Raw genomic sequence first — 27,842 nt, forward strand, 5'->3', positions numbered from 1 at the left:
CACTCCATTTCCCAGCATTCCTCATCACCAGGAAGGCCTTTTTTGTGTTTACAGAGTTATGATATGAAACGGACAAGCAAAAGCGATTAATCAAAGGCAGTTAGCATCAGGTGTGCTAGCTTCAGGCTGGCTTGCGCTCTAGCACTTTGGGTTTTCAGTTTGTGGAGGCAGCGGAGGAGGAGGTCTTGTCTGCAATGGACTATCTGTCCTCATTAGACAGGCCTGTGGAGACAGGCACATGCACACTCCCCCTGGTTCCCCATAGCCCCTGTTTGTCGCTGCGTCCAGCTGGTCAGAGACTAACTCTATGCGGATCATTAGCTACTATTGTGGGCTGCGCACAGTTTTTCTTCCGGCCTTCATGCTGAGGCCACAGCGGAGACTTTCACACAGAGAGGCAAAGCTGCAGTTACTTGTAACTAATAGTAATATGTTAAGATAAAAATAGCTCTGGTCACTGTGGGGTGGCAAGAAATAGAAAAAATGCCTTGAATATTGAAAGTAGTATTGCTTCAGTAATATAACTGTGCTATACTGCTGCATCAGTGCAACACTTAAACCTCAGAATACATGAAATGTTACTTTTTTACTGTAAAATTCACTTTATATAATTATTAAGTATTGTTACTATTAGTAATGCTGCACTTATTTTCTGATTATCTCCATGAGAAACAAGAAAAACATTGCAAAAAAATGCAAATTATTGTTTGGCTTCTACTGAATTTACCTATTTAAATGTCCACTTATTAGCATGCACAGCTTACATTGTAGGTAAAAATGAGAGCTACTGTGCATGAAGCTATTAAAAAGACATGAATCCCACTTTAAAATGACCACTGTACACAGCTCTGTAGATGCATGCCAAAAAGTGCACCAGGCCATCATAGCTGCAGTTCCAAGAAAATCAATGTAGTTAAAGGTCAGATGTTTTGTTCAAAATGTACCTCAGGCAAAATAAATGTGCTGCCGTACAGGGCAGGCTCACAGAGGAATTGCAGCTCATGGAAAGAAGGAAGTAATCTACAGTAACAAGACTACCTATAATGTTACTGTTTATTGGAAGTCTTAAGAGTACATGTCAGGAAATCACACAAATGTAGTAGGTTTTTATGATTAGATGGAAAAATGTTTTCCAATTTGTTTGAGCACATTGTCACCAAATCCTGTAACTAGACCTTAAGAATACCTAAAAATAATCAATTCAGTATTTTCTTGTTAAAAGAATTTATTCATCCATCCATCCATCCATCCATCCATCTATTTGTCTGTCTATATCCCCCCTCCAAGCCTCCTGCAAATAGACAGCTTAGACCCACTTATTAGTTGGGCATTAACTTATCTAATGGAACTCTTTAATGACATCATGTATTAAATAATATAATATTCAGTCACTCAACATCTTTTGATAATAAACAATTTTACCTCTCATTTTGAAAGTGGTAGCTGCCAACACTTTCGTGACCTCCTGCTGGTTTGGGCTAATGACAAAAAGTGCGTGCTGATGGCTCTTATTGTGAAGAAATTTCAGCCTGCTAAACATGTATGAGTGAGTGAGTTCTGTATTAAAAAAAGATTTCTGTTTTCATGATGGAGGCACTTTGGAATTCAGCTTGGGGAAACCATGAAGAACTATATTTTTTCATTATTTTAAAAAAGAACATTGGGACACTGAATGGAAAATGCTTACATTATTTACATTGTAAGCACTTTTCATGGTAAATGGTCCATTCTGGTCCAGAATGCCAAAAAATCTAAAATCCCATCACATTAATGTGCTTTTTTTTCTCTTCTCTTATAAAGTTACCATTTCAGGGAAGGGTACAAGTGATGTTCTTCCATCCTCTTCTTCCCATTTGATGGAACAACTTGGCACTCTACTCGTTTTCAGTTGTCGATTCTTGATAGATTTCCTCAGTTCAATAATCCTTCCTCTTAGTTTTGTTTTGTTACACTGTCTCCCAGAGAATCAGGAGGGAAAATATCAAAATTAAGAACATCAGGCTGGTTGACAGTGCTTGGGATGCTAGATTTCAGCAATACATTATGGAACAGAAAATTTCAGTGCTGTGTGGAGAGAGATAGAGCTGAATACCCTCAGTGCACTCCTCTAACACAGAAACAACATCGGGTTTGATGTCTGTGTGGCACTCTGACACTTTGGCATTGAACATGACTGTGCTCTTGTGTGAGAGAGTTCAAAGGGGTTGAGCTTAGTGGTGTTTTCTTGCTGTTCAAGATGAGGCTAGTTTGGTTTACCGATGTTTCCGAATCTAAAGAAGTCAATAACAGCCAATGGGTTTATGACTGGAGGCAAGATGTATCATTCGTAAACAAAAATAACATCCTAATTAACTAATGGATCCAATTCTATTAGAAAAATCTACAGAAAAGTATGAGATAAAAGTTTTATTTCTCTCTTGAAAAACACCATTGAAATGTACTCCCACAGAAATACTATTTCTTACTGAAAGATAATCCTTTCCCCAAATAACGGAGACGTATGCTGATCTGCCGTGACTGTTATTAAATCAGCTGCATTGATTTTAAAGCCACACTTAGCTAAAGATTATCTGTGCTTCTCAGGCTCCCTGCCACTACCAATTAGCATTAGTTAGCGGTAGCGCAGTATTAGCTTAGTCACTGTCTGTTAGCTATGATCTACTTCCCATGCCTGTGTCAGTTAGCAGTAATCTATTCTCTTAGTCAATTTGAAGTCAAAAAGGCTATTACTGAGCTGGTGACTTCAAAGTGAATCAACAATGAGTCCTAATTAACATACATATCAGCTAAATTTGTTGAGCAGGTTGCAAATGAGTTTTTGATCGAGGTTAGTGGACATGCATACTGATACGACCACCAACAGCCTGATATGAAGTTTTCACAGAAGGACAGTACACCGTCAGACCCCAATGGTGCTTCATTGGAGGTCATTTTGACCCAGCTAATGTATAATCAGGGATTTAGCATTGGTTCATGTATGGCTAAGATGGTGATGCTAGCCATTGGGAGTGCTTTGGGCCATCTGTGGGCACCAGCTGGGGGTTGGAGAGGTCATTTCAGCCCTGACGTGGCACATCTCTCTGGAGGACACACCAGCTGCTGCTGGATGCTCACCGCTAGCACCCTTTAGTCTGAACCGCTAGCGTGCTGCCCTCTGGCCCTGAGCTAGTTAGCATTCTGCTTGGGTTAGCAACGAGCTGTGCTGCCGTGTGGGTCTTCGGGCTATGACAGGCTATCATGAAGACCTTTCTGCCACAAAGCCCCGCCATCCCCCCACCCGACACAATTCAACCTAACTGTCAGAAGTGGCCAAGGTCAGGTACAGGCAATGTTAGCGATGTGCATCATGCTGGATCCTGATCGGCTGGCAGGGTGCTAGTGGCGCTAGCGATGACATATCTCCCACACACAGTGTCCTTACATCACTGCTCTGCTGATCTCTCACCACTTCCTCATATGAGGTCAGACTCAAATTTAACAAACTTCTTAGAGTGAGATTGCTGGTCCAGAATCAGTGTTGCCTTTTATAAGTCTTATGGACAACGAAGAGCTAATACGAGATATTTTACACTATTTTAGGTCCACACATCTGATGCTGGGTCATCACTGCAGTTTTGCGTCCTTAATATAGGATAATCCTTACAAAACTGTGGATTGATTGGCTGATTGGTTCTTCCTTATGCTCTGAAAATAAGAGTTTTTCCAAGTTCTTCTTTTCAGCTTCTCTCTGCCATTCTTCTTCATGCCCTTAGGCTGTTTTTCCTTTTGATTCTTGGTTTCCCTCAGTGGTTCTTCCTCATGCTCTTAAGTAGTTTTTCCTTTTTAGTCTTGGTTCCTCTTTCAGGTTCTTCTTTATGCTCTTAGGGCATTTCTTGAATACTTGAGTCCGCACCTAGAACCAGTTCTGGGCTCATTTGTGGGAGGGGCTAATTATTGCTTGTTTCAAACGCAAAAAATCCATTTGAACCATGGATCAATTGCACAATTCCATATATCACTTTTCTGGCCACAGGTTTCCAAAATGGTAGGCACTGGCTTCATTAATTTGCTGCTTTTTATTATTTTCCTCGAATACAAACACTTAAGCGGAAAATAGCCTTTTTGGATAAATGGCATTTCGCCATGCAGGTGCACCTGCAAACAAGGAGCTATACTCATATTTGGAAGGTTTTTAGCCATGCAGGGGAAGCAGTCACATTACCAAATGAACCAACCATGCAACCTTACATGTGGTGCTGGGAGCAAATAGCTTCTGTATGCGCAGTGGACTGCACCAGAGTTTGGAAGCGAACCCAGGACCACTGATTTCAGTAGGACCAGAGATCCGTTTTGTGGACCAATCCTGGGCTTGTAAACAGCTTTCACACTCAACCAAACATATCAAACTCCCAGAGCAAGTGGTCCTGTGTCAGAGTCTTGTGTGAAAACACTCTTAGGAAGTTTCTACTTTTTTAGTCTTGGTTCTTCTGAGTGGTTTAGCAGGCTCTAGACTTTTTATAACTTTTTGTCAAGAGTGATAAAGTCACATGCAGCTTCCACTGTATGAAAACAATGTAAACAGCTTTAATAATTCATGTGAGGGGGACTTCCAGGATACAGTAGAGTCATTCATAATCCCATGCGCCCTTCAAGAAAATGGATTTTGAAGTCATGAGTCGGGCAAGTCAGCAGTCTGCAAAATCCTCCGTACTTACTTGTTCATAAACAAAAGTCTAACCTGCTCTCTTCCTCTGCCTGCATGCCTATAGCGCTAATCTCCCCTGAGCCCTGCAGTGGCAAAGCCAACTGAATGAAGATTCAGAAATGGAAAACCTGTGTCTGACAACACAGGAGGATTGCGGTGGAACGCACAGCGTTCTTTTCTTTGTGTTCAAAAGTGCTCCTCAACAGTCATGCCATTGTTCCACAAGCTACCCAGGAATAGCACTGCGTTAATATGGAAACACCTGATGTTTACGAGGAAGAGAAACTCGCTCGTTCCTTATTTATGCTATTACTGGCATGCCAGCAGAGCTGAGACTGTATGATACGAATATATGACTATTGCTACATATCCTAAAGTTTGCAGATGACACTACAGTCACTGGTCTCATGCGGGACCAGGAAGAGACTGCTAACAGACAAGTTGAACAGCTGGTCCTGTGGAACAGTCACAACAACTTCTACCTTTATACCAAAAGTGGAGATGGTGGACTTCAGGAAGAGCTATCCCCTGACAAGAAGGACACCAATACCAACTCCATCTCAAAGATAGCCCAGCACTAGATGTACCTCCTCTAACACTTACTGTGACAAGAACTTATGGAGAGATACATAGAGATCTCAGAACAGCCATTGCAGATTCTGTTCAATCACAGCCTGGTGCAACTCTACCACCAAACATGATGTTCTCAAGCTACAGCATATAATCAGATCTACAAAAAAATCACTGATGATAACACTTGCAGGTTGACGATGACATATGTGGTAGGACGTTATACGTGAAAGAATATCTTGGGAACATTGCATGCTACTTTTATTTTGCCTGAAAGGGTAGTGATGTGATGTTTACAAGCCAGGAACACAGCCTCTGATTGGAAAACAAGTCAGGAACACAGCCTCTGATTGGAAAACAAGTCAGGAACACAGCCTCAGATTTGTCGACTAGTCAGGAACACAGCCTCAGATTTGTCGACAAGTCAGGAACACAGCCTCTGATTGGTCAACAAATCAGAAACACAGCCTCTGATTGGTAAACAAGTCAGGAACGCAGCCTCTGATTGATTGACAAGTCAGGAACACAGCCTCTGTTTGGTCAACAATTCAGGAAGACAGCCTCTAAATGGTTCACAAGTCAGGAACACAGCCTCAGATTTGTCGACAAGTCAGAAACACAGCCTCTGATTAGTCAACAAGTCAGGAACACAGCCACTGATTGGTCGACAAGTCAGGAAGACAGCCTCTAAATGGTTCACAAGTCAGGAACACAGCCTCAGATTTGTTGACAAGTCAGGAAGACAGCCTCTGATTGGTTGACAAGTCAGAAACACGGTCTCTAAATGGTTGACAAGTCAGGAACACAGCCTCTGATTGGAAAACAAGTCAGGAACACAGCCTCAGATTTGTTGACAAGTCAGGAACACGGCCTCGGATTTGTCGACAAGTCAGGAAGACAGCCTCTGATTGGTTGACAATCAGGAACACAGTCTCTAAATGGTTGAAAAGTCAGAAACACAGCCTCTGATTGGTCAACAAGTCAGGAACACAGCCTCTGATTGGTTGACAAGTCAGGAGCACAGCCTCTAAATGGTTCACAAGTCAGGAACACAGCCTCAGATTTGTTGACAAGTCAGAAACACAGCCTCTGATTAGTCAACAAGTCAGGAACACAGCCTCTGATTGGTCGACAAGTCAGGAAGACAGCCTCTGATTGGTTGACAAGTCAGAAACACAGTCTCTAAATGGTTGACAATCAGGAACACAGCCTCTGATTGGAAAACAAGTCAGGAACACAGCCTCAGATTTGTTGACAAGTCAGGAACACGGCCTCAGATTTGTCGACAAGTCAGGAACACAGCCTCTGATTGATCAACAAGTCAGGAACAGAGCCTCTGATTGGTTGACAAGTCAGAGACACAGCCTTTGATTGGTTGACAAGTCAGGAACAAAGCATCTGACTGGTCAACAGACTCAACCCAAGGCATCAATGGAGTGCTAACAACAATAATACCTCTTTTCCATATGGAGAAATGGATAAATAATCACAGAAGACATTCAGTGTTGGATTTGTCCTTATGGATTTCTTTTACAAAGTCTACAAAAACACAACGCAGGTCAAGCCTAGATTACAAAGCTTCTGGAAGGGATACTTTTTGTAAGTCGCTCTGGATAAGAGCATCTGCTAAATGATGCAAATGTAAACAGATACAGTCGCACCAGGGCTCTCATTGGAATGGCACATATTGTATCAAACTCTCACTTTGTTTAATTGGTGATCAAGGGCACAATCAGGAGTATCCAGTCTTGGGATTTGAACCCATAACCTTTCAACTGATAGCTCATTTCTCCTGCCACTGGGCTACCAGCCACTCCGCAGTGGAGCCCTACTGCCTGTTTGATCTGATCCTGCTTCTGCAGTGCATGAAAATATTTGCTGCCCACACTGCATTTGTGTTGGCCGTTTGACCCCTATTATATTTCAGTTTGCTTAGAGCGGAATTAGCCAGCCTTTGTTGATTCAGCTCAGTGTTCATAATATAGACAAACCCTGACTTTCTGAGTTTAAACTTTATTTTTTTTTTCTTCTGTGCAAGCTCTGACTGTAATACTGGCACATTATTGAGTTCCTGTTGTTTACTGGCTCTGCAACTGCTCACTTTTTTACCATCTGTCACATGCTGGATTTAACAATCACAGTAGATTTATCCTGTATTGTTATGCAGAAACTTGGTGGAGTTTATTCAATTAACAAGATGTTGAGTTCACAGCGGTAAACAAACTTCAAAGCGAATCAGGAGCTTCTGCTTTTTCTGCTCTGCGTGTGTTTACAGCAGAGAGGGGAAAGGTCAGATTTACTTATTTCTCTCTGTGAGTGAACAAACTGACAAATGATAAATAAATGTGTTAAAGTAACTACAGGGTGGCTGTGTTTGCGAGGGGATGAAGCTGAATGCAAGGAATGAAATAAACAAAACAGAAAACAAATCATACTCACAGATATGTAAATACAGTTTTTTTTTTTTACTCTTGTTCTCTCTCTCTCTCTCTCTCTCTCTCTCTCTCTCTCTCTCTCTCTCTCTCTCTCTCTCTCTCTCTGCCTCCTGTCTTTCTCTCTCATTCTGTTTTCTCTTCAGAGAATTTGTCTTCTCCAAAGGGACTTCTGGGACCGAAAGCTTTCTTAAGAAAAACCTGTGAAGGTTCTAAAGACAAACACTAAGAAGTTCATTAGTTCTTAAATGCAGGTCTCAAAATTTTTTTTTAAGATTTTCTTAAATATTCTTTTAAGATAATCTTAATTCACTGCAGTATCTTGTCAATCAAAAATGATCTTAAAACCTAGTCAATAAACCTGATATTTCTCCTGTTGAGATTGTTGTATCCTATTTCAAGATTATTTAACTTATTTCCAAACATTTCTTATTTATTGTAAGTGATTTTATTGAGTAAATGTACTTGAACCCAGCAAAATTATCTGCCCATATAGTGAGTTATTTTTTCTTAATAAAATTTTTAAAACAGGTACAAAAAAAATTGTGATATGATTCACATACCAGAACACTCAGAGGAACCTGCCATCACTAGCCAGAGTGAGAGGAACCAGCTCTGACATCCCACATCCCAGAAATACAGCTCCAAACACAGCCACAACCACTGTCAAACCTCCTATTAGCGCTCTGCTCTTCAGATCCTGTGTTAATGTCCATTTAAACATACAGTTCATGCTTAAGAGTTCTCTAAACTGCCTGCATAAAAGCAACCTGCAAAGAAAAGTGGGCCAAGATTTCTTCACAGCAATGTGAAAGAGTCATCTGCAGTTACAGGATAAAGGTGGCACAACCACTTATTATGTTTAAGGGGGGGTCAATTACTTTTTCACATAAGTGATACAGGTGTTACAAAACATGTTGCTTCAATATCAAAGTAGCAAAATATGCCCAGGTGGGGTTCTATGGCTTGAGTTCTAAGGGTTAATCACACACACAAGAGCCACCTCTTGTACAGTAATCCATCCATCCTGGTTTTATGCAAATTTTTAAACTCTGCATACAAAAGATTCAACTTCAGAAATGATAACAAACATAAAATAAAGTCATAGGTCACAGAGTTTGAGCCTCATCAAAAAATGTCTCAGCTTTGTTAAAAGAACATGTAGTGGAGCATGGCATGTGTTGACTTATGAAGAAACAAAAATCTCACAGAATCATTCAATCTATCATACTAATATCTACACCACAGCAGACAGCAAACTGTACCAGCATAATGTTTTTTACCAAGAGGTGCAAACCAAAGGCTGCAGTGAGTCGTGACCTTTTCTTAAAAATGAGTGGAAAAGATTGAAATTCTACATGCCACTGAAAGAAATGCTGCACATGAATAAAATATATGCGAATATATTACATCAACACAGTTTTGTCTTTTGCTTTACTTACTTCTGAATTCAATATATAAACATTTTTGCACTGCTTGTAGTAGCGCCATGTATTGCTGACATAGGGCTGTTACAGAGACGCTACACTAAGTGTCTGCTTGACAACCTTGCTGCATGTTTAGAATATGTGGAAAATAGTATCTGAAGGGAGCACACAATAATTCATAGTTTGACTTTTTATTTACTACGTAAATTTAGACTGATTATTCAGTTATTAATTGTAGGACTTATTATTCAGTAACTACTGTATATTATTTAGTACTCATTATGAATTGTTCACTAATTCTTCACTATTCAGTAACTGAAGTTATTTTGTATCTACCATGAATCATTCAGCCTCTTCTATGAATCATTTACTAATAACTTTTAATTACTCAATTTCTACAATTAATCAGTCAGTATTTACCATAAATTATTAAATATCTACTATGATTTATTGAGCAACTACTATAAATGGTTCAGTATCTACTATGAATTTTTCAGTACCCATTATTATTCATTCAGTAACTATTTTTAGTTATTTTATATATTTTAGTTATCTTCTATGAATCAATCAGTGTCTGCCATGAATCATTCATTATATATGAAGGATTACTATACTACTATAAATGATTCAGTGTTTGGAATAACTTATTCAGTTGCTACTATTAATTATTCTATAACTGCTATGAATTATTAAGTATCTACTATGAATTATTGAGTAAATACTAAATCATTTGTAGTAGTTACTCAGTAATTCATAGTAGATATTGATGATACTATGAATCATTCAGTACCCATTATGAATCATTCAGTAAATACTTCAAATTATTTTATATCTTCTATGAATCATTCAGTATCTACTGTAAAACCTTCAACAAATACGATGAATTATTTAGTTTCTACTATGAATTATTCATTATAGACTATGGATTATTCAGTTACCACTATGAATTCTTCAGTATCTACTTTAAATTATTCTGTAACTACTGTACCTTTTTTAATAACTGCTCCAAATTGTTCATTATCTACTATGAATCATTCAGAGTGTGCTATGAATTGTTTAATAATAACTATAAATTATTCAGCGTCTACTAAGAATGATTCCGTATCTACTATATTGATGTTGATTTATCCAAAAAGATTATATAAGGTTATATAGGTTAACGCATATTCAACTCATGTTTTATTGATAAGCATTGTTTCCTTCTCCATTGAGTAGCTTCGTCCAGCCTTTCAAAGACTCAAGCAGCTCCATGTATTCAGTGATGCTAATTATTATTATGGTTAACTGCCTCAATATACACACACCTGTAAAACTCCTGATTCTCTGGCGTGTTTTCTGTGCAGATTTTGGTGCATGTGGGGTTCCTGACGGAGGAGTCCGGAGATGTGTTCAGTCCGAAGGTCTTGAAGGGGGGACCGCTGGGGGAGATGGTGCAGTGGGCAGATATACTGACTGCACTTTACGTTCTGGGACACAACCTCAAAATCTCCATCTCAGTCAAAGAGCTACAGGGGTGAGTTAACTTTCTGCACTTCTGTGTCCAGTGGGTCAAGAAGTGGACATAGAGTACACTCTCAAGTGCTGCTGTTCTTTATTTAACGCTTCTCTTTGTGCTTTTCGTCCTCCTCACTGTGGGATGTTTAATGGTGATGTTTAAAGGAGCCTTGTGAAAGGAAAGCATATGCAATATGCACTTGGTAAAAATTCATTAGATAGATAGATAGATAGATAGATAGATAGTGACATGGCAGATGGTTATGCACAGTGTGCACTTGCACACCAGCCCTGTGATTTGGGGGCCCAAGGCTGCAATGCAGGTCAAGTTCTAGTGTTTATGGTAGTTGTAGTCCCTCAGGTAATATGAACAGTAGAGAACAAATCTAGATGTTTGTAAACAAAGGGTCATACAATTTACAAAGTGTCCAAAAGTTGTTTATTTGGGGCTGTACTGTCAAATTTAAAGTCAATAACAATTTAAGAGTTTAAGGTTTACCTGCTAAAACATGTCTCCAGATATGGAGGCTCCTCCTGCTGGGCCTGCTGTCTTTATTTTATAGAGCCCATATACTATTTTCAGCATATTTTGTAGAATTAACTGATTGCATAAAAAAAAAAAACAAATATTAAATAATACCGAGTCCTAGCTTTATGTAAAAGTCTTCATTTCCTGTTTAGAAATGTGTGATTCCAGCCATACTTGCGTATCTGCTGGGGTGGCTTTCTTCGCATTAAAAAAATAAATAAATAAAGAAGCTTCTTGAGCACTGAAAGTGCCCCCTTTTGGCCAGTCTGAATTTTGTGCAGGAATGAATTCTCTGTGTTACATAATGTGAACAAAAAATACAATTTTAAAATGACAATTTGTTACATTTGATGTGATTAATATTTTGACAACCATTTTGTGTTATTTTCTATCTAATTTCTTTATAGTATATAAAACCGCATAAATTTGCACTACAACATTTGCAACATTTACAACACCAGTGCTAAATGCTCAAAAAGTTTACATACAGCCCTGGGGCCTATGAATGCTTGTGTTTCAATCAATAACTCACCAATTCCAAGCCCCACTTCATTTTCTTAGCCCTCTAATCACTGCTTCGCAGCCGTTGCTTTCTACCTCCATCAAGCTTTCAGCACCATACTAGCATTTTTAGCGGTTTTAGTGAGTGATTTTTTGTTTTAACCCCTTAAATGGTCAGAGCCCAACAGCAGGCCCAACATTTTATTACACACTTCTGTTACATAAGAATACTCAGCCAGTTTGCATTTCCTTTAGTTACTGAATAATAAGCCATAGTATGTAATAAGCCTGGGATTTAAGGGGTTAAATCCCAAGTGATGGGGCATCGTCCCAGTGCTACATCAAAATCCAGCTTGTCCCCACTGTTCCACCAGCCATGCACTGATACAAATACAACGACACTCATTCACTCATGAATGAAGGAATGAATATATCACAACACAACCTCATACATGTAAAAGAGGCACAAAAAATAAAAGAAATTAAAAGATTACAACATGCTTATATGAAGTGATCTTTAAAGGAACTCTTTAAAATAGGTTCTCCAGCCCAATATGAGCAGAAACCAGCCTGGAGAGCCTACAAAGCACTTATAAACTTAAGGACAATTTTTAGTGTCTTTTTTTTGGTGAAGGCTAACACAGGCTTCCTCCGAGACCTGTGAAGCCAGCAACCACATCTTTTCGAACTGCCACTCACACAATGTCATTGGACAGCTGAACGTGCTCGGGGGAAAGCGCCAACCGCCAGATCTGTTACGTCAGCTAACAGACGCCTGCGCTGACTAGCATTGCATTAAGTGATGGGGGGAGATGGAGGGACCATCCTACCCACCCAGAGAGCGAAGCCAATTGTGCTCTCCCGGCTACAGATGGCTACGACTGGCTGTAGCATCACCAGGGATCGAACTCACGATCTCCTGATGATAGGGCCAACGCTTAGGCGGTTGCGCCACTCGCGAGCCTTTTTTTCCTTTTTTTAAAAGCACCTTTGCTGTTTCACCCACATCACTCCCTGATTGAGTGCTCTCGAGCCCTTTGCTTGATTTCCTGGTCAGGGTGACACAGCCCCTCCCAGGCTGTTGTCTTGGATGATTGTCATGTTTTCCAGCACAGTGTTCTGTCTGACAGAGGGACAGAATGTGCTGTGTGAAATCTCGATCTGTGAGAGTCTTGCTTCACACCTGAGGCAGCTGACTCTACCCTCACTACAAATGGACAGTGTTTATCAACATCTGCATATCAAAGGCATTTCTTACCATGCACGAGTTCCTGCAGCTGTGATACCTGCTGGTGTTGGCGTTTCATGCTGGGGACTCTTTTAGCATGCAGTCACTTTTGATTGGTCAGTGGGAGACAAACTCTGTTGAAGATAGTCTGAAGTTAGATCCCATTGTTTTGTCCCAAAGTCTGAAAATCAATGTGAAACATTAAGAATTGTCACTACCGAAACATATATTTTCTTCAATTAAGTAAGATTTTTTTTTGTATTTTAATGAAAAAAAATGATGATTTTATATGTGTACAGCTGTTTAAAGCTGCTTTTGCTAGTCATGTACTAGCTAGTGTTTCAGAGTTCTACTCAAAATGAGCTAAAATTGTCACTACCGAAACAGTCACTACTGAAACATTTGGTAAAGTCACTCAGAAAAGCAAAAAAGCTAAATATATTATATATTTAGCTTTTTTTGCTTTTTTGAGTGACTGTATATGTATGCATATGTATACTTTGTTAGCCTCCTTTTACCCTGTTCTTCAGTGGTCAGGACCCCCATGGACCCTCACACAGCAGGTACTATTTGGGTGGTGGATCATTCTCAGCCCTGCAGTAACACTGATGTGGTGGTGGTGTGTTAGTGTGTGTTGCGCTGGTCTAAATGGATCAGACACAGCAGTGCTGCTGGAGTTTTTAAACACCTCAGTGTCACTGCTGGAGAATAGTCCACCAACCAAAAATATCCAGACAACAGCATCCTGTGACCACTGATGAAGGACTACAGGATGTCCAACACAAACTGTGCAGCATCAGATGAGCTATTGTCTCTGACTTTACATCTACAAGGTGGACTGACAAGGTAAGAGTGTCTAATAGAGTGGACAGTGAGTGGACACAGTGTTTAAAAACTCCAGCAGCACTGCTGTGTCTGATCCACTCATACCAGCACGACACACACTAACACACCACCACCATGTCAGTGTCACTGCAGTGCTGAGAATGATCCACCACCCAAATAGTACCTGCTCTGTGAGGGTCCGTGGGGGTCCTGACCACTGAAGAAGAGGGTAAAAGAGGGCTAACAAAGTATGCAGAGAAACAGATGGACTACAGTCTGTAATTGTAGAACTACAAAGTGCACCTATATAGTAAGTGGAGCTGATAAAATGGACAATGAGCGTAGAAATAAGGAGGTGGTCATAATGTTATGCTTGATATCTATATCGGATAAGATATAGGTATGATTAACTGTTTGACAGGGATAACAAGCTAACTTGCAGTGACTTTTAATTGCCTAGCCTAGCTGTTGGCTATATTTAAACGCTGAAAAATGACATTCTTTTCTTTAACATAGTCCAAAATTTATGATCAAATATGTATATTTTGATCGGAAGAAATGTTGTAAAAGCTTCGACAGTAAATTATGAGGAGATAAGGTTAAAATAAACCAAAAGAAATCTGATGTCTGGGTGCACTGGCTGTTATTAGGTTACTGAAATTAGTGCGATTTTAATTTTTTGGTCAAATACCAGAAACCTTGAAATGTGTTTATATATATATGTGTACATGCAGACAGTATTGCCCATGTTATCATCAGTTCATTGGTCGCTTAATAGACATATGAGGACGCAGCCTATTTTCTTGTGTATCGTTATTATGTTAATAAACCAGCATTACTTCACATAAGCCTATTAATTAAACGCGGTAATGTTAAGTATAACAGCGTCTAGATTCAGTTTCTATCCTGTTTCACTTTTATCAGTATTCAGTTTCTTGACGCTGTAGTGCTTAATATGTAATAGAGTTCAGATCTGGCCTTCAGATGGAGGCTGGTGCAGGAGCACACCCAAAGAGGCAGCCTACACAACAAAAGAAGTCTTTCTGAAATTGCTTCTCTTTTTTGCTGACTACAGTGCAGCGGTAGACGGGTTTGGACTCATGCCAGCCCTTTTGTTTTGATCTTCTTTTGAGAAGAACTTTGTGCTTTAGTGCCCTTTCAGAAAGCTGCTCGTGTTGTGTTGGTGATGATCAGAAGGAGTTGGATTGTAACTGATTCCACTGAGAGCAAACTACGCTCGCACACTTTCCAGAGCTAGCGCTTTGGCTCCGGTCCTGAACGGCATGCGGTGTGAAAACGTGACAGGACGAATCTGTATTTCAGTCATTTAAACCATGCTTATTTAGCTGCACATTGATTGCTATTGATCGGGAGGGGTTTGGTATGCCTTTGTTGTTGCCTCTGTGTCATCTTTTTTCCCCACAAGTCAGCAGCATTTTATATTCTGCTAACTGATGCAAGCCCCAGTCTAGCGCCCATAAATCTGTCTGCTCGAGGCGGCTAACGGCAGCTAGCGTGCTCCGTTTGGCTATCAAAGCAGGACCAATACGCTGTAAATCAGAATGAGGAGTCACTCTGCGTCCAGAAGAACCTACAGAGAGCCCCCTGTGGAGAGTTAACCCTTGTGATGTGTTTGGATCCTCTTTAACAACTTTTGAACACCTCATTTTTCAGCTTGATACTTATAATTAATGATCTGTCCCACATTTTTGAATTGGTGCTGGGCTTCTACTGACCAGCTGACCAGAATATTAACACCACCTCCTTATTTCTAAACTCACTGTCTTTTTTATCAACTCCACTGACCAAATATGAGCACTTTGTAGTTCTACAATTACAGACTGTTGTCTATGTGTTTCTCTGTATACTTTGTTAGCCCCCTTTTAGCCTGTTCTTCAATGGTCAGGACCCCCACAGGACACAGAGCAGGTTTTGTCATTGTTGGACTGAGAATAGTCCACCAGCCAAAAATATCCAGCCAACAGTGTCCTATGGGCAGCATCCTGTGACCACAGATAAAGGACTAGAAAATGACCAATGCAAACTTTGCAGCAGCAGATGAGCTATCGTCTCTGACTTTACATCTTCTAAGTGGACCAATAAGCTAGGTGTGCCTAATAGAGTGGAGAGTGAGTGGACACAGTTTTAAAAACTCCAGCAGCACTGCTGTGTCTGATCCACTCATACCAGCGCAACACACATTAATGCACTACCACCACATCAGTGTCACTGCAGTGCTGAGAATGATCCACCCAAATAATACCTGCTCTGTCTAACAAAGTATGCAGAGAAACAGATGAATCAGCCTTTCTGAAATGGTTCTATATAGCACGAAAAAGGGTTCTGCTATAGTTAAGCTTGTAACAATAGAAGAACCCTTTTTGGTGCTGTACAGAACCCTTTTCAAAAAGGTTCTATATAAAACCATATACAACATATTCTTCATCAATCTGAAGAACGATTTCACCATGCAAAGAACCCTTTAAGCATGCAAATGGTTCATGGCTCTATATAGAACCACTGCCCTAACTAAAGAACCCTTGAATAACCATATTTTTTACGAGTCTATGCTTATTCCATGTCCAGAAAACTGGCCCTATCTGACCAGAAATACATCATCATCATGCAAATGTGTTTTTATCAAGCAAAAAAATAGAAACAAATATTTAGAAATGATTTTTATTCATTTTACGTTTACCAAATAGGGTTTTTCACAAATGGCAAGCAATAAGGACAATCTGAACGAAACGTGAGGGTTAACACGTCCGCCGTTGCTTTGCTTATAAATAGCGTCAGCCCCGTTTAGCACTAGCATCTGTTAGTGGAGGCGCTAGCTAGAGCATATGAAATGAATCACTGGGGGTGGGTGGCCAACCGGCAGGCGAGCACTAGCATCACTCACGGCTAAATGGAGCGGCGTCCGTCGGCTTTGCTTTATGGGGGCTGATATGGAGGTGTACAGGAAGTTGATGGCATTAGTTATTCATGGCGTGTTATAGCCGCTGACAAGCCCATTCTCTGGAGACGAATAGCAGCCTTGTGCAAGCCCCTCAGATGGAGTTATGGAGAGTTATGGGAATATATCAGCACAAACAGAGCAAAGCTGGACAGCCTTCACACATTTAGGGCTGACTTGGGCCAGCGAGGGGAAAGCGAGAACACGGAGATTGAATATTTGCAGCGTCTTGCAGGTTTCGGCACAGCTTTTTATTCAATACTGCACAGACGCTGCTGGACCTCCATCAACATTGATATTCATGGTAGCAAATGTAAAACCTGTAGAGACTGAAGTCTCAGATATGAATCTCTCTGTTTCTGGTGTACAGAGTAGCCTAAATCAATAAGTCCTGTTGCTTCACTGACATAACAAGTCAAGTAGAAGTAAAAATTACTACAAAAGCCAACTTAGGTTGTCTTAAAACTCCCAGAGTGCTGGGTTCTGCAGTAGAACCTCTTAGTACATTCAGCATCTGTCAGAAGAGGAAGTTTGTTAGACTCTGTTCTTCTTTTTGGACCAGTTTGGTCCCAAATAAAAAGCTAAACTGTAAAGTGAGAGGTGTGAGCAACAGTAAGTTGTCATATTATTAAAGAAAAATTCACAGTGTTAGTTGAAATGTTACACCAAAGTGAAGACACCAACATGTAAACTGATGGTTTATTCACAGTTTAAATTATTTCTCATTATTCTCAAGAAAATTAGTCAATTTTATTAAATGATTAACTGTCTTTATCTATTTGTAGTACACTCTCAGACATAAAGGTACAAAACTGTCACTGGAGCAGGACCCCTCTTGTCACTAGGGTGGTACCCTCAAGGGTACATCTTAGTATCTTTAGTCAGGGAACATAACTGTACTGTAATCCATTGATATTATATTTTCTAAGTTGTATTGACTCCACACACCCCGTCTCGTCTCCAGGCTTCTTATTTTAATGTTCTGTTTAAAAACATTAGCTTTTGAAAAGGTACAAATATTTACTTGTCATTTGGGAAAACTTACTTAAGGTTCATAAAACCACTGTTTGAGGGAACATTTACATTGTTTGTTCATTGATGAGCGAAAAATGTACCTGCACAGAACCGTTATTTCTAACAGTGTAATGGTATTTGATCAGTGAGATTAGGTCATCACTTTTCAAATATGAGTTTTTTCTGTAAATTTACTTTACTATAAGTTGATTCTCTTTGCTATAATTACAGTTATTATGGATTCATCTATATATCTGTTCATTACTGAGCATTTTTTTTAATTTTCAGAGCTTCTTATAAACTCCTATAAATATCAGAGAAAGTCAGAGAACACCTTTTCATTTCCAGTCAAACCACTCATTTGGTATAAGTTGTTCATTTTTTTAACATCAGAAAAAGATTAAAACACACACACACACATATATATATATATAAAATTTTAATCAGTGTTTCAAAGAAATTTGCAGGGAGTTTATTTTTTTTTTTACACCTCCAAAGTTCAGTCTTAGAGGTTGATTGCATTCTTGGCTTCCCAAGAGCCCAGTTACAATTATCAACCCACCAGTCTCTAAAACTTTACTTGACATCTCAGCTATCCAGTTTCTAATTCTCTGTGTTTTAGATGTTCTTGTGTAAATATTCTTCTTTTAAGTCTGTCTCCTTTTCTCAGTGAGGCTTCTTCACAGCTGCACATCCTTTCCTCACAGAGTTGTTCTCACAGTGGAAGGATGGACAGAAACACACAGGGACAAGGGATGAGGAATATTTAACTTCAACTCCTAAAAATAATTTTAAATCTACAAATCTGAACTGAAACATAATTTGAAGACATGTGTACTTGTTTTTGGGTGGAGTTTAAACCTTTATGTTTTAGTCACATATTTTCAAAACCAGTTGGTGGCCATGCGCTGTTTGGAAAGTAGCTTCTCTTGCCAACTGTTGACCACTTTCAGGGTGTGTTGATAAAACACAACCAGGTTGATTTACAAGGAAGAAAAGCCAAAGATGTGGGCAGAGTTGTAGACGATTTCTGAGTCCCGAAGCCGCCTTACATCAGACCTCAATCACCAGGCGATCCTAAGAAGAAATTTCTTCTTAAAACCCACTTATGCAGTTTTCACAAAGATTCTGACATTCAACAATGTTTTCTTATTTGGGATTTGTTCTCAGGTAAGAACAGCATCTACACACACTCAAGAGCACAAAGGTGTGAACAATTCTGCACTTTAAGAACACAACATGGATCTACCATAGACTTTTTATTAGAACCTTTTTTCAAGAACACATTTAAGAACAAACATAGGAAGATATTGGAGAATGAGGCGAATGGAGTGTTCTTAACCTTAAAAAAAAATCAATGTCCCAAACTTACATTACAACACATTATGATACATTATGTTTCATGTAAATTATACCAAAAAAAAAAAAAGTGAAAAACGGCAAATCATTTTGCATGACATTACCATTCATAACAGCTTAAAATTTCAGCGCCTTCAACTTAAAACACATTCATGCATCCCTGGAAGCACCTGTGGATGTTTTCAGATCTGAAGCAGCTTGATTTTCTCCTCTCTCTCAAAGATGAAAGCTTTAAGTGCTGTTTATCTTTTGGGTTTTGGTGTCAACCAGGTCTTCCAGGTGGTTGTTACATTTCTCTGTTTTTCTCCTGCCTTATGTACATGGATTATTTCATATCTAATCTCCAGATGTGAGAACAAGTCACTAAGATGCAAGTAATAAGTAAGTATCAAGTCTTCATACTCAAGTCCTGAGTCAAGATAGTCGAGTCTCGATTCAAGTCCCGATTCAGAACAGACGAGTCTCGAGTCCCAAGTCAATACTATTGATCTTCGAGTCCTAAACAAGTCAGTCTGTATTCTTCAGCTACTTTAAGGTCATTACACTGAATAATGGTAACAGTACTATAACCTTTAAAGACAGCACATTAGCAGTGTATGGCTGTATATTAATACACAATGAATCATTTAACTATTTCAATTAAGATAACCATGACAGACAAATGGGTACACAAAGAGTAGAGAACATGTGAAAAGAAAAAGAAAAGAATTTTAAAAGTACTACTGAATGTAATTAAAAAAAAACAAAAACGTATATTTGAAGATAATTTCTGATGAATTTTTGGGACATCAGGCCCATAGGATTAAAATGAAAACTAGGTCAGCCAACTAAAAACAAACACTAGTTTGAATTGAATTTAGATGACAACAGAAACCAAAATGACCGAGCTGAACAACGTTCACAGAAAAGACAGCAGCGTGATGGTAAATATGCGAAGCTGAAGCTGACTTTTTTCTTCCAGCTTCTTATTTGAATTTTCTGTTCCACCTTAAAAATGGTGCAGCAGTTATGTTCCGGTGCAGCATTTAAGGTTGAACGACAAATTCCAATATGGAGCTGGAGAACAACAAGTCAGCTTCATCTTCGTGGTGAATCTTGTGCTTGTTTTACCTGCAGAAGCTGTTAAACGTGGTTGAACAGAGAGCGCTGTTTCTTTTGTTTTTGTATCATGACGAAAATGGTCAGTTTGGCTGGGCAGTTTCTCCAGTAAGACTGGAATTTAAGTGCTGAACGAAAGCGCATTGATGCTGTTGACGCTTCACCTGTTTCCAGCTTATGGAGGCAAACTTGCGCTCTAACGCTTCGCTGGTTTTCTGAAATACAATAAACCAAGCATAAGCACAGTAACAGACATCTGACGACGTTGCTGTTTATTCAAGTTACGGCAGGAAACAAACCCAGTCACATGAAAAACAATCGACTGTGTAGAAACCACCATTTGCAGTCAGACTCTCTCCACAATTCTTCTGCTGAGTCTCGTGTCTTTCCGAGTCATGAAGTCCAAATCAAGTCAGAGTCCGAGTCATTGGAGTTGAAGTCTTTCTCGATTTTCTCGAGTCTAAGGTCATCACATATGTGACTCGAATCCACACCTCTGCTAATACAAGGACTAACTTATGATATATTGACCTAATGATCATTTTAACTGAAAATTAAATAAAGGAATGGTGGTCTATGACTTTTGCACCACACTGTCTGAAACAAAGTTGCTTCTATATTATTGGAACCAGTGATTCCAAACTTTTGAACAGTTGTGCATATATAAATAGAACTAAAAATATCTTTTGAAGCTACTCAGAAGTGAAAATCCATCAACATTTTACTGAAGTACTTGAACTGAGGAAATGAAAGTAGCTTCTACCCACTTCTACATATAGAACTCCGTGAATGGGGGTGTAGTGACACCCCTGGAGGAACAGCAGGGGTGTAGATGGTTTGGTTTTGACACCAGTCGCTTGGGAGTGTTTGAAAGAGATGTTCTTTAGAAAGCTAAGTCGTCCAACCTGCCTCAAAGCCACCAGGTGTCTACAGAGCTTCTCGTTGTGCTTTTAAAGTGTGGCACACTCCCAGGCATATGAGGAACAAAGGAAGTGTGTAGGGGTGTGTGTACACACTGCTTCTGTTTCTAAGGCGACCGTGTGCTGGAGACCAAGTTGAACTTTGGAAGAACTCCTTAGATGAAGTACTTGTGTTTTCATGTGTGTGGAGAACGATGCGGTGATAGACGGAGGGTGAGAGATTGCATACGCACCTCTGATTTAAATAAGGTAGCTTTTAGGGTTTTGGTGAAGGTGGTGCTGAGGGGGCGTGGGTACATATTTCAAACCCAGAAGTTGCTGTCAAGTGCAAATTTCTTTGACTCTTCTCTAAAGATTTCCTTTACAATTCTTTAGCTTTTTTTTAGCCTGTTTGTTGTCTTACCCCTCCTCTTCAAGGTTGCCAGAACTCAGGAAGGAATATTGGCTCGAAGAGTGCTCTACTGACATGATATTAAAGCCGTTTGAACTGTCAGGGGAAGGTGTGTGCTCCCTATTTGATATGGCCTCCGATGACGCTTCATCGATTTGCTGTGGTTAACCTGCCATGGAAGTTTGTTGGTTTTTGATCTTTAACTGTTGAGTCATCCAAAATGTTTTCTGGTTCCTCTGCACTCTTAAAAAAGATTGTTCATTAAGGGTTCTTTGGAATGATGGTGTTTTAGGACCACTGTTAACAAAATAGAAATAATAGACTCTAAGAATAAAATCATATAGCCTAGAATAAAATTGTAATATTTCAAAAATAAAGTAGTAGAATTATGACACGAAAGGGGGATATTTGCAGGAAAAGTCACAATATTGTAGCCAAAGGCTTTGCGAAAGGAAGGTAGTAACTTCCTCATGTTAAACTGAGTGATGTTGAGGAGTTGGCAAAGTTATACTTACTCCTGGCACATCAGCACCAGATTGTTATCAGCATAAAAGCACTGAAATGTTCGGAAAAGATGCGGTGGCTGGCTGCACAGGTCTCGGAGGAAGCCTGTGCTAACCTTCGCCCTCCTAGTGTTGTGGTATCGTGTGACTGGGGGAGTCCTAACTAGTGGGTGGCATTGGAGATGACTAAATCAAAAAACTGAAACATCTGTGCAAGAAGCTGTGTTTATTTAGAAGAAAAAACAGAAGGACTTGGAGGAAATTGTCTCTATTGTTGAAGGAGAACTTGCAAGCAGTGGACTTTATTCTTGAAATATTAAGATTTTATTTAAAAAAAAATATTCTCAAAATATTACGATTTTATTCTAAAAAGTACTTTATTCGCAAATTTTTACGACATTATTCTCAACATATTATGACTTTATTCTAAAAAAATACAACTTTATTCTTGAAATATTATGACTGTACTCTCAAAATATTATGACTTTATTCTTGAGAGATTATGACTTTATTCTCAAAATATTACAACTTTATTCTAAAAAATACAACTTTATTCTCAAAAGATGACTTTATTCTAAAAATATGACTATATTCTTGAAATGTTATAACTTTATTCTAAGAAATACAACTTTATTCTCAAAAGATGACTTTATTCTAAAAATATGACTATATTCTTGAAATGTTATGACTTTATTCTAAAACAATACGACTTCATTCTCAAAATATAACGACTTTATTCTCGAAATATTATAATTTTATTTTAAAACAATATAACTTTATTCTCAAAATATTATGATTTTAATCTTGAAGTCTATTTTTTAATTGTATTATATATTTTTAATAATGCCCCTAAAACGGCCTTTAGTAACAAAAATGGTTCTACAATCGTGCACTCAAAGAAACCTTTGCGTGATTAAAAGCTCTTTGCATCATAAAAGCTTCTTTAGAATGTGCTGTGGATGGTTCTATAAAGAACCTTTTTGAAAGGGTTCTATATAGCACCCAAAATAGTTCTTCTATTATTACAATGTCAAGCTTATAACAATAGAAGAAACAAAAAGATTCTGTATAGAAGAAATCAAAAAGATTCTGTATAGACCCATCTACAACACATTCTCCATCAATCTGAAGAACACTTTCATGATGCAAAGAACCCTTTAATCATGCAAAGGGTTCTATCAGGTGTTTCAGCCTCCTTTTGTACACCCACACCGGTGTGTAAAGTCATGTACACAGCCATGCCGTCTCTATAGACAAACACTGGCAGTAGAATAGGTTATACTGAACAGCTCAGTGATTTTAATGTGCCACTGTGTCAAGTCAGTTCATGAATTTTCTGCCTCATCTATGCTGGACTGTAATGTCTGCACTGCTAAATCAACAAGTTGTCAGACTGCAACGATGCTGGGATTTTTCATTCTAACTTAGACTAAGTGACATTGCTATGTTTGGAGCATTACAATGCTGGACAAGATAAGGTAAACTATTCAAAAAGTGTATATACACTGATCAGGCATAACATTATGACCACCTCCTTGTTTCTATGCTCATTGTCCATTTTATCAGCTCCACTTACTATATAGGTGCACTTTGTAGTTCTACAATTACAGACTGCAGTCCATCTGTTTCTCTGCATACTTTGTTAGCCCCCTTTTACCCTGTTCTTCAGTGGTCAGGACCCCCATAGACCCTGACAGAGCAGGTACTATTTGGGTGGTGGATCATTCTCAGCACTGCAGTAACACTGATGTGGTAGTGGTGTGTTAGTGTGTGTTGTGCTGGTCTGAGTGGATCAGACACAACAGTGCTCATCACCTCAGTGTCACTGCTGGACTGAGAATAGTCCACCAACCAAAAATATCCAGCCAACGGCGTCCTGTGGGCAGCGTCCTGTGACCACTGATGAAGGACCAACACAAACTGTGCAGCATCAGATGAGCTATTGTCTCTGACTTTACATCTACAACAGTGAACACAGTGTTTAAAAACTCCTTACCTGCTCTGTGAGGGTCCATGGGGGTCCTGACCACTGAAGAACAGGGTAAAAGGGCACTAACAAAGTATGCAGAAAAGCAGATGGATTACAGTCTGTAATTGTAGAACTACAAAGTGCACCTATAATAGTAAGTGGAGCTGATAAAATGGACAATGAATGTAGAAACAGGTGGTCATAATGTTATGCCTGATCGGTGTAGTTTCCACATTAGCTACTGCAAAAAGGTCTATAACCAAAGAATTCATGCTTTAGAACCATCTGTTAGCAGGAGTTATAACTTCACACATATAGTATCTAATTACTTAGCTACAAGATATTTTACCATCATATGTATGTAACCAGTTTTAGAGCAGAATGTCTTGATTTGCTTGAGCAAACTCTGACAGTGATAACTTTTTCCAGGGGGATTTTGGCCTGTTAAAGTAGGAGATGGCTACTGATTTTTTACAAGCTTTGTTGAAGCAGAAGCATGTAGAGAATAATCAAACTTTATTTGTAGATGTTATCATTTGCTCGCTTACATCTATTCCTATCTTCCTATTTTTTATAGCAAGCGTATGTAAATACCTACTAAAATAAATGAATAAACATCCCATGATGCAAGATGCAAGATGCCAACGAGTAAACTGAAACTAAAGCTCTCCTGCTGAGGATGTATACATTTATTCATGCGTGAAAGAACCTCAAGGCTTTATTTATCTGCTTAAATCAACACTTCACTCAGGTCATGGCCAAATACAGTGTGATAATTACACTGCGCAGATGGCTGTACATGCTACTGTAATATATATATATATATATATATATATATATATATATATATATATATATATATATATACAAAATATAAAGTTTATGTCACTATTAGAAAGTTATGTATTTCAGTTATTTGCTGCAGTGATACAGTCTAGCACAGACAAGGCTCACCTCCTCCATATAAACACAAATAAAAACAAGATATTCATTAGTTTTTGGCATTTTCAATTTAATACAAGAACTTAAGAATTAAAATTTACACAAATTTTCACCTGATTCCCAAATCGCACTTACACAAAACTAGTGCCTGTCGTGGAATGAAACATCCTGCTCTTGTAGTTTCTGCACTCATTTGGCAGAAACTATGTGTCACACCACCTCTTCTCTGTCTCGACTCAGCTGTGATACCCTGTGTAATTTTAAACACGATTTTCTATCTAAATATGATCTTTGAATATGTGATAAACTCCAAAAATCAGCTGAGTTCAGAAACTACAACAGTGCATTGCTGAAGCTTCATTTTGGCACATGACAGGCACTTCTTGCATTTAATTTACAAATATGAACTATTTATGAACTGTTTACAATTTAGGTACTGCACAAAGGCTTCTAACTAAAGAATAAACTATACACACATCTGTTAACTGTAGTTACAGCGTCACGCATAAGTTATCTAATTACTCATCTACAAGATATTTCATTATCACATATACATACTGGACAAAATATAAATCTTATGGTTTATGTACATGTACTGACATTGTGCAACTCAGTATTTATTAATGAAATGACATGAACTGTCATTTATAAAAATTACAGTTTCAGAGTCTGATTACCTAATGACTTGTTTACAACTATTATTGGTCAGTTAATGGTTTATTAAACAAAGTTATTATAAAGTGTTTCAATTCATTTATAACTCAACTGTAACAAGCTAAATCCTCTTCACATTTTTTGTGTGCCTAATTGAAAGTACCTGCTTGAACTCACACCAGGGGGATCTTTTCTGTTAGATTCACTTTCATTTTGGTAATCTTTGAAGTAAAACACATCCTTTGTTAGCTGCTGCCAGAAAATGCACCAGTGATATTTGTGTACTTGTTTAAACTTGACTTACTGATTTCTGGCAACTAAAAAATACATGTATGTGATATTAGTTGATTTTTATTTAATAAAACCGTCTTGCTTGTTGAATTCATACTGTATTGTGGTAATACTCTTATTTTAGTTTTAAGTTTTGGTTGTAAACAAAGTGTTTTAAGTATTAAAACAGCCAATGGAAATTTGTTAAAACAAAAATCTCTGTGGTATCTAGGTAAGCATAGCCAAGCAAGCTCTCCAATTGGTCAGGTCTTCAGGAGATGGACTGAAGGCCTTACATGTTAATAAATGACTGACATAGTTAGGAACTGACAGTGGAAGCAACCAATCAATGAATCATGTTTTGATTTACACTTGGCCCATTTTTATGAGAAAAGCATCACTCTAGGCCATATGGAAGTTCTAGATGTATCACATATGACCAAGTTTAACAGTGGTGCCAGCCCTATTCCATAAAACATATGAAATACATTTTACAAGCTATAAGTGTTTGTGTTTAATCTAGACAGCCAATGACAGTTGTGCATCAGCATTAGCTTAGTGCTAACATAATACTGAAAACACCATAGTTAGCATTATCATAGAGGTGATAGGTTTTTCTTGTTTTTTTTGACATTGATGGCCTGAACTGAAGCCCTGGCTCCAACAGTCATGGTTTGCCTGCATTCTAGAGATATTTTTGGAGGATTCTGGGGGATTTTTGGCCTGGTAAAGTAAGAAATGGCTATTGTTGAAGCTGAAGCATTTAGAGAATAATCCAACTGTATGTCTAGACGCAATCATTTGCTCACTCTCATAAATTTTTCTTGCCCTATTTTTGCAGGAAGGGCATGTAAATACCTACTAAATAAACAAATAAATAACTAAATAAACATCTCATGATGCTAGATGCAAAGCTTTGCTGGGTGTTACCAATGAGAAAACTGAGACTAAAGCTTCCCTGCTGAGGATGTATGAATTTATTCATGTGTGAAAAAAAAAACCTCAAGGCTTTTTTTATCTGCTTAAATCAACACTTCACTCAGGTCGTGGCCAAACACAGCACAGTGTGTTAAACTACGCTGTACAGATGACTGTACATGCTACTGTAACACAAATTATGCCTGATGCTTTGTGACAAAGTGCTTAATTAAAGATGAGGATGAGGAAAGCGTGATGTTTTTGTTGTTGTTTACAAGGTCAGAGTGAAAGATAACACCCAGCTCGAAGTCTGAAATGAGCAGACGAGTTTGACGGTATAAAAGTGGAGAAATCTCACCCCCTTCTGCGAGTCTTATTCCATCCCACAGAGTTCAATTTGGCTTCTTCACTTTAATTCCTCTCCGCTCTGCTCCATTTTTTTTCTTATTAGCGATATGGCACAGATGGATTTGCGATCTTAATTGTTTTTGGCTCTTCAAAGGAATAGTTATGTAATGCTGCCGGTATGGAGATCAGATGATGAACCCCGGGCAGATGGCCTACGTCAGTCTGCAGTGCTGCAAGTGTCGGCGCTATTTTTTGCAGGTGTTCTGGGAAAGTGAGTACAGTGTGTGTTCATAGTAATGAGCACAAGAGCAAGTAACAGTAATAGCAGTTTAAAAGTTAAGAGTGTTCAGAGACATGGATATTTGTATTTGCAAATTGACACTGTCATGATAATATCCTGATGTTTGAAATGAAAATGTTCTAGAAGAAGAAAAATTTTTCTTAACTTTAATCTATGCTAATATAACAGGATGTAATTCCATTTCAGTTGGGACTATTTCTCCATTTATTATATAATGTTAATGCAATATTCATATAAAAAATGGACAAAAATACAAACTTACAAGGTCAGAGTATCACAATGACAGTATGTATTTGTGTTTGTCAAACAGACAAAATAACTAGTATCTGTATTTGGATATAATTTGAAAGTAGGCGTGGCTTATACTAAAAATGGGTGATCATTTTAAACTATTTATAAATGGGCATAATTAAGAAAGCTTGTAGTAGTCATTGTTATTAGTAAGCCTCTAAGTTCATATCAGCTCGCAAGCACAGAACCCCCAAAAATCCAGCTTAGGGACCCTAAGA

At 38.6% G+C, this 27,842-nt stretch overlaps 1 protein-coding gene across 1 annotated transcript in view; it reads left to right on the forward strand.

Annotated features, from left to right (window-relative positions):
- Positions 1–27,842, forward strand: part of LOC118807953 (alpha-1,6-mannosylglycoprotein 6-beta-N-acetylglucosaminyltransferase B-like) — a 215,203-nt gene that overhangs the window by 113,245 nt on the left and 74,116 nt on the right. Inside the window, exon 8 of the mRNA XM_036570161.1 lies at positions 10,457–10,626. Within this exon, the coding sequence (XP_036426054.1) occupies positions 10,457–10,626 (170 nt within the window). The remainder of the gene's footprint in view (positions 1–10,456; positions 10,627–27,842) is intronic.

Source organism: Colossoma macropomum, unplaced genomic scaffold (genome assembly GCF_904425465.1).
Source record: "Colossoma macropomum unplaced genomic scaffold, Colossoma_macropomum, whole genome shotgun sequence".
In the NCBI taxonomy this organism is placed as follows: Eukaryota; Metazoa; Chordata; class Actinopteri; order Characiformes; family Serrasalmidae; genus Colossoma; species Colossoma macropomum.